Source organism: Centruroides sculpturatus, unplaced genomic scaffold, assembly GCF_000671375.1.
Source record: "Centruroides sculpturatus isolate CEXI.00-Female unplaced genomic scaffold, Cexi_2.0 scaffold10, whole genome shotgun sequence".
Taxonomy (NCBI): domain Eukaryota; kingdom Metazoa; phylum Arthropoda; class Arachnida; order Scorpiones; family Buthidae; genus Centruroides; species Centruroides sculpturatus.
The window spans coordinates 1-8,005 of record NW_019384396.1 but is presented as its reverse complement, the minus strand read 5'-3'; the positions used below and the strand labels follow the sequence as shown (position 1 = coordinate 8,005).

The 8,005-nt window shown below is 34.2% G+C and overlaps 2 protein-coding genes across 2 annotated transcripts; both read right to left on the bottom strand.

The window, feature by feature from the left end:
• Positions 1–971: 971 nt before the first annotated feature.
• On the bottom strand, positions 972–2,375 carry LOC111618384. Its single transcript, XM_023359897.1, has 3 exons — positions 2,358–2,375; positions 1,399–1,748; positions 972–1,324 (listed from the first exon to the last, which is right to left on the bottom strand). Exons 2-3 carry the CDS (start codon positions 1,686–1,688, stop codon positions 1,135–1,137), a joined length of 480 nt encoding a protein of 159 aa, XP_023215665.1. The 5' UTR covers positions 1,689–1,748; positions 2,358–2,375; the 3' UTR covers positions 972–1,134.
• Positions 2,376–3,366: 991 nt separating this feature from the next.
• LOC111618441 lies at positions 3,367–3,858 on the bottom strand (the record flags this gene model as incomplete). Its single annotated transcript, XM_023359987.1, has 3 exons — positions 3,367–3,390; positions 3,464–3,654; positions 3,726–3,858. Coding segments are annotated over 3 exons (348 nt in total), but the record flags the coding sequence as incomplete, so codon positions are not given.
• Between the last annotated feature and the right edge of the window lie 4,147 nt (positions 3,859–8,005).

Here is an 8,005-nt window from a genome sequence, read left to right as displayed (position 1 = left end):
GACCGCTCACACGCCCGAACGAAACGGTTTCTGTGTCTAGCCGTGAAGACACAGTGGCGTCAGTCCTGACGAAACTTGTCATTGCGATCTTCACCGACGGGATGTCGACCCTTCGGTCACGTGGTGCCGAAGTATAGGGAGGCCCTTCGGTATTGTCACAGTTGTATAAAATATTCCATTTTCATACAATATCATTAAATAGTAAATAATTAATTTTCAAGTTATATTTGAAAGACATAATTTTCAGGACATTAGTTTTTATGTCGGTTTGTAGAACAATGAAGTTCTGATTTCAAACAAAGGATTTATATAATCTGTGATATTTTTAAAACTAAAAATGATACATTGATAAATGTTATGTCGAATCGTACAGAACAAAATTTCAGATCGTTCTAGCTTAGTGCCAAGAACGAACTACACAACTGAAGAGTGTTAATTTTAACAAAATGTTACAAATTTTCACAGATAGATGTCAGTTCTGATATATGAAATTTTTTTTCTTTCGAATTTATTTTTTAATTTTATTTATAAATATCGTATTTAAAACTACAAATATTAGTAAATGTAATGTGACTTTTTCATATGAATATAACAACAACTTGATTTTTGGCAAATTTTTAAAATAATATAACCTGACTGACCTTGAATGACCTAAATGGCCCTTGGTCGTTAAGGGTAGTAAAATAAAGTACGGGGGCGGTACTCCTGGTGAACTAAGAGTTCCTTAAAAGATGTATTTTCAATTTAGAAACCAGAAGCTGAACATTTGTACGTATTGTATTTTTGTATTTGCAATTCTCTTTTGTTCTTCTACGCTTACGATAAACTTAAATTAAAAATAAGTTTGTAAAATTTTAATATACTTTTTTAATCATTTAAAAATTGACCCAAAAAAGCAAAATGTGCTGTTTTAAAGCGATTTATTGTAATCGAGTAAATATCTGCTCGAACAATGGCAGATTGCTTCAAAAAAGGCTTCAGATAGCTATGTCACGTAACATTACTTTAGACATACACTTTATTATAGCATCTACAGCGTTGCTGTTCGCTAAATGCCTCCACATATGTAAATTTTGTAAAGATCGATGCCGTGCAGGTTAATCCGAAATTGCTATAACATATAAGTCAACATTTCTATTTGAGTAACTTTCCAAGAATTATTTCAGTGAGGAAACAAGCAAAGGACAAAGTGTATCCTATAACGAGGATTCCAAGTGCACCGTATAAATCTGCTACGGATAAAGGTTTCGCCGCATCTTCAAAACTGGGAACATTAATAGCTGTTCGTTTTTTAAAAAGTTTTGTCTCAAATATTCTTCGTATTCTAGAAACACAAAAATAATTTGTAATGGTTTTGATGCTTTAAAATATTTGATCATTAGTAAATTATCAACTTACACTTTGTTAAATTGTTTTTTATACGGAAATCCTTTTCTCATGGCATATCCGCTATAAACTGTAGAAAGAACTTCATCAGATTTCACATAGTTTGATCCATAAGCAGCTACAACAAGATTTTCAACGTAAGGAGTTCCGATAACCACCATTCGATCTTTTATAATCATGTCGTATAACAATTTATTCAAAAAAGCTGTCATTTTAGCATGATTTTTATTTTTAGTATCTATTACTCCTATGTAATACTTTTTCGCGAAACTAGCTTTTTGTGTTGTTACTTTTGAACTCATATCGTCAATATGTTTTACGCTTTCTTTGATGAAAAGTTCTGCGTGTTTTATTCCTGACTCCTACAAACAAGGAAAACAAATCTCATTAATTAATATTCTTTGAAAATCGAAATTTCTACAAATTAGGAAATACGGGGTGGTTAGACTTAAATTAACGTTATTCAGACATGCGTAGAGCCCGCTCCACTAAACAAAAACGAACAAAACTCGGTACACATGAATGCAATTTGTCAGGAAGAGATTTAAAAATATAAAAATTTATTTGAAATTTTTACCACCAAGGGAGATGTGGCGCTGCAAAGATGACACTTTTAAGACAAGTGGACAACATTTTTTTATAAGAATAACGTTAGTTTGAACTATCTAATTTTACTTTTCGGAAAGAATATGAAGACATGTCCTACTATGCTGTTCTTCACCACCGATAAGGTGTGCACACGCTCCGCTTAACACAATCTTTTAAATAAATTTAGGGCCATAAACATACGCTTTCGATCGAATTCGTCCACATTTTCTCCTGATGGTGAAAATTTCAATTAATTTTCACACCTAATCCTCTTCCTTGCGATCCGGATTGCGTGTCTACCATGTTTCATTCAGTTCGGTTCAACAGAGACTGAGAAGTATTAGTTTAATTCTAACCACCCTGTAGATTTATCTTCATCTTACAAAGGCTAAACGTGACAAAATATAATGTTCACATTGTTTACAACGTATAACAATCGCAATTCGAATAATTTCAATTTGAAAATTTTATAATTTTACGTTAAAAATTCTTATCTGATAATAATTACATTCAGTTTTCTTTTAAATTTCTAGTAAAAGAACCACATAATATGATAGAAGACAAGAAGACATCCTTTTTTAATAATTTATACTCAAATAGTATTCAATTGCACATAAACATAATACTTTACTAATAGAATACTTAAAATAAAAATAATTCTTTTTGTGTGTCAGGAATCAGCAATAAAANTATAATACGAGTAATTATTTATTGTGACGTAATCACAATACCGGACTGCAAATTTTAATCATATTTGAAATGTTTAATCAATTTAAAATATATTCTCTCCACTTGAAATTCGTAGTGTCTTTCCCTTGTACATAGGCTTAATACTTTTCCTGTTATCAAGCTCCAGTACAATATATTTTTCCTGTTAGCAACAGTCACGCCATTGTTTATTTAATTCTTTACAGGGGAAAACTTTGAGTAAAATAATATGATTTTGCATCGCAAGATCATATACCGTAAATCCGGACCTCCTTTCCCAAACGCGTCCTTATCGAGTCTCGGATTTAATCTATCTATCTACATTCTCGAGATTAAGGAAAGAAAGACAGACAGACAAACAGACAAACAGAGAAAAGTGGGAATTTACAAGTCAACAATATTTTAACTGTAGCACAATAAATAAAAATTGTCAGAACATATATGACATTTACAGAAAAATATATTTTCTTTGACTATACTACATAGATGAGTCTTAGTCCATTTTTTCTCCTTTCACACGCTATACGAGGCAATAACAATTCCATCGGCAAAGTCGACCTTTTTTTGTAGGCTACCATTCACCTCGTGTAGAGGGTGAAAGGAAAAAAATTAGACTAAGACTCATCTATGTAGTATAGTCACAATAAATATATTCTTCTGTAAACGTAGCACAATATATTTATATCAATCAAAATAAACAATGCAAAACTGAAATATTAGAACATTTAAAGTACTCATTTACATTTAAGTATCGATTTAAGTAAACATGTGGAAGCAGTACACATGTATATTCTCGTCTTTTAATGGCTCTTGCTAATTCGTCGAATGAGTTAGGAACCGGTTCGTCAGTCTGTACGGCCATAAATGACGTCAATGTTCCGGCGTAACCCCAGATCAAGACTGCTGTCATGAGCAACCAGATGCCAAATGCTATTCTAGAAGATGAACGATTCACGTTGTTGCAGTCGACTCCTGAAAATTAACGTCAAAGATTATAATTCAATATTATAAATTAGAAAACAGTGTATATTGTGTAGACTTACCTTGAAACATTAACGTTGTCATCAGATACCAGTACGTTCTCCTTAAAGTCCATGGTTCCCCTTTATTGTCTTTCACGAATTTTCGGAATATTAATCCAAAGACTATAATGGTAAACATGAAGGCCAACCAAACCTTTCACGGAACAATAAAAAAAAGTATATAATACGTTTTAGAGAAAGTAATTTTCCACCGGATTTAAGAAATTCTACATGACTTATCAAAAAATTGCTACCTGTTTTGTGAACGGGTTCAGAACTGATTGCCAAGTCAGTTTCTTTTTGTGCCGCTTCATATAGAAATGAATTGGCTGGACGTCCGAGACTATTGAGAAGTCCAAACGTTGAAATGTCTTGTGAGAGAGTGCAATAACACTTGTCACAATATCTGCAAACTACATTGTGACAAAATAATAAACTTCGACATTTTTTTTCGTTATTTGATCATGTACACCATCGAACTTCCGGAAATTGTTGGTATATATATTTTTTTAATCCGGAAGAAATTACTAGAGAGAACTTGCAATTCTCTCGGCACCAGACTAGTTAATTAAGCAGCCACATTTGGCGCTGTATGTAGGGAGAATAAACGTAAACTCAGTCCTTATCGTCCAAGATAAAGTAGAATTGTCTTCTAAGTGATCAGTCTTGCGTTAAATTCGTCTATTGATAACAGCAACCTTATTTCTCATTATTATTAAAGTAGAACTGTTAAAACAAGGGGTTTCAGTGCGTAATCATGTGATATGTATGGTATGGTTCATCAGCTATACAGTACCTGTATTTTATTTACGTAGTTATTTAGTTTAAGTTTGTAGTAGCCCACGATATAATTTTGAACACGTGGGAAGTGTCTAATTTGTTGGTTGGAGGCATGTTAATCAATTAATATTATATGCGGTCACGGATGGTCCGTGTGAGGACCCAACCGAAGTCCGAAATCATGTAAATTGGGGTATTCTTATGTTTAAATAACAATACCGCGATTTACATGATTTCAAATACCCTTGAAAAAGGGTACCCTATGACCATTGGCCTTTTTCAGGGGTATTCTTGAAAAAGACCAATGGTCATAGAGTCGTATGGTTAAATCAAATAAAATAAAATAAAATAAATAATAACGATAGATTAAATATGAGAGGGAGAGGAAAATCCCTTGATCTAAACAACGCGGCACAAAATGCAGACAACAAGTCTCGGATGACTCCAACACGTTTTAAACGAAGTGTCAATGTCAGAATGAAAAGTTATAACTCAGAGACAAGTGGTCATATATAGGTAGAACTTTGACGCAAGCGCTCATAAACAATCAATCTAGGGAAACCATTTTGGAAAAGAGGGAAAGATTTAAAAGAGATAAATCATTGCGTATGATCATTCGAGTACCCAGATGACAGATATCACGAGTAACGGAGATAAATTATGAGCGCAAGTCTTGCAATTTTGTCAACAATCCCCAAGAAAAATCGACAGAAAGGCGTCGAGCGGACACCTGGAATCGGACCCTTCCCGTGACCCGAGTCGGTCTCGGTTTTCCCCAAAACAAAAGAGAGACCAATCGGGAAGCCAGGAAGGGGACAAAGGACCAATCAGAAGTCCGAATAGTGGGAGAAAAACTATAAAAATTCGAAATTCAAGGTCGGAAGGGATCTCCTCTGTATTCCACGAAAGGTCGTGACTTATATTGTGGTGTGTCGTCGCCAAGAACTTTGGACTCCGCCGCTTCTTCCTTCCGATCGTCCGCCTTGCTCAACGACCTCATCTCGTTTGCCCCGGGGCCAGACAGACGCCGAAGTTCTCGCCTCTCCGCCTCTTCGACGAGAAGAACCTAGTGAAGGACTGTCGATTGTCGATGTAAGCATAAATGTTAACAAATAAATGGCTTTCTTGTGTAGAACACTTGTCATCATTTGCCTCCTCCGTCACAGCCCACATACAATCTTCCCTTACGTTCATCCTGACGCGGGATTAACTAATCCCACCTAAAAAAGGCAACTTTACACAGGTGCCGTGAAGTGAGTTTTCAAGTCCCCTATCTCCACCGGGTCGGCTACCTTATATCTGGAAAACAATTAATCTTGCAAGGCTTTGAAATGAATGGTGTCGGAAATTCGGTGGTGTACTTATATTAGTTTGACTATTTTATAAAATGATAAATATCAAATAAATCAGTAAAATAAAATTGGAATTCTGAGTTTTATCAGATCTACCGTTGGATAAATTCCATTAATTATTATAATTTTTTACGCCCCACGAGTAACTACATAGTGCCTGTTAAACGTTGCAATGAACACGTAATTTATATTTTATGTACAATAGAAATTAATTAATTAAATGCAATTCTATTCATTCATATTGCAGATCTCAAACGTGAGATGTTTTTTGGCATTTTTAAAGATTGCATGATAGATATATTGTCAGTTGTTTCCAGCGAAGTGGCATGGCTCTGAAGACTGTATATCGCGAGAAGCTATAGCGTTTTGTGACACCTCGCTAATTGCACGTTTTTAAAAATTTATATTGGTAGAGGAGAAGGTGGTATTATGGAACCCCAATTACATTTTAGTGAATTGTAAACAAGGTATCATAACTACCCCCACATTTTTTGTGCGAAAAGTACTGGTAACTAGTAATCTAAATGTTCCTAATTGGATTTTTCGCTAGTGTAACTATAAGTATGGTTTTTGAAAACGTATGTACAAAAAGTCCGAAAGTAGGCTTAGAGAAAATCGGGTGGTAATATGGAATCTTACTGTATATTTTCAAAAAATGCTTTAATGTAGCCAAAAACAAACAGGAAAGGACAAAAAATGTTAAATAATTACCAAATTATTTACTCCAATGTATTTTATCGAATGAATGCTTTTATAATAGAAAAATATGACCTCCATCAACAATATATATTCCAGCAGCTCTTTTTCGATATTCTCAGGAAGAATTGGCTTTCTACCTAGTGTCCTTTTCACAAATTGCTCTGGAAGAATGTCTGATTGCAAAGAGAGAGTTCGGAGGAGTCGAGTTCCATATTACTGTAAAAGCACCTATGGGGTCCGTATTTCACGCATCGCCATCTTGAATTAAGTTATGTCTGTCAAGACAAAAATTTAAAAAACGTGAACATCACACAGATTAATATGTACCCCTAAGCCTCTGGAACGGAATACATGCACCAGTGAACCTACAACTACACGATTTATATTTTAAAAATAATTAAATTCACTTAGCATTCAAAACTTGCGAAGTTTGAAAAATACAAATTTGCTGATTAAATGCGGACAACCGTTTAACTGAAGTAAAACGGGTTTTCTCCTTGCTATGGATGTCTGCCTAGTTGAGTTCAGCCACATTCCGCTACAGTTCGCCTTTATTATCAGTTCGAAATGGGGTGGTTCCATAATATCCGCAGTGTTCCATAATACTACCTTCTCCTCTACAGTGAACCAGATCTTCCGTTTCAAGATCGGAACTGTACGAGAGAATTTATCACCCATATAACTATTGCAATTTATTTTCTTATGTAGAGACAATCTATTCAATGAAATAATTTATTTTATTTGTTAATTTTTTCGATTTCGCCGCTTAAAATCCTATTCAAATATTTAATAAAAGTTATATCAAAAATATTTTTTATGAACTAAAATCAAATGGATAGAATTTTTCAGGAATACAGTGGAGCCTTGGCATACGACCTTAATCCGTTCCTGGTGTTTGGATTTATACCGAATTGGACGTATATCAAACCAACCTTTCCCATAAGAAGTAATGTAAAAATGATTAATCCATTGTCATGTAAAAAACTGGCTGGCTTTAAAGACTTCGCTTTCCTGGCTAGTTCCTGCTTGATTTTTCATGAGATCAGCGAGTATATTTTTAGCTTTCTCGCAAATAATCGCTTCCGATACGCTGTCGCCAGCACACTGTTTTTCAGTTATCCAAAGCAAAAGCAATTTCTCGTCACAATCTAATATCTTCGACCTCTGTTTATAAATTGTTTTAACAATTAACTGCTGTATTTTCGATCAATTTTTAATTTTAACGTAATTAAACATAAAAAGTACTTAAAACTGAAAAAAACAAAAGAAATGAGTTAATTTTGAAGAGAAAACTTTAAAGTTTATCTTCCATTGTCTGGCCTTTCTGCAAAACTGATGCCCATGAGTAATTGTGTTTACAGCTGGATGACTTTGAGAACAGCTGATATAGTCTTTCCCCGAGCATTCTCATAAAATTCTCAGGAAAAAAATGGTTTAAAGTGGAGTGAATACTGGCTGGCCGTATATTTT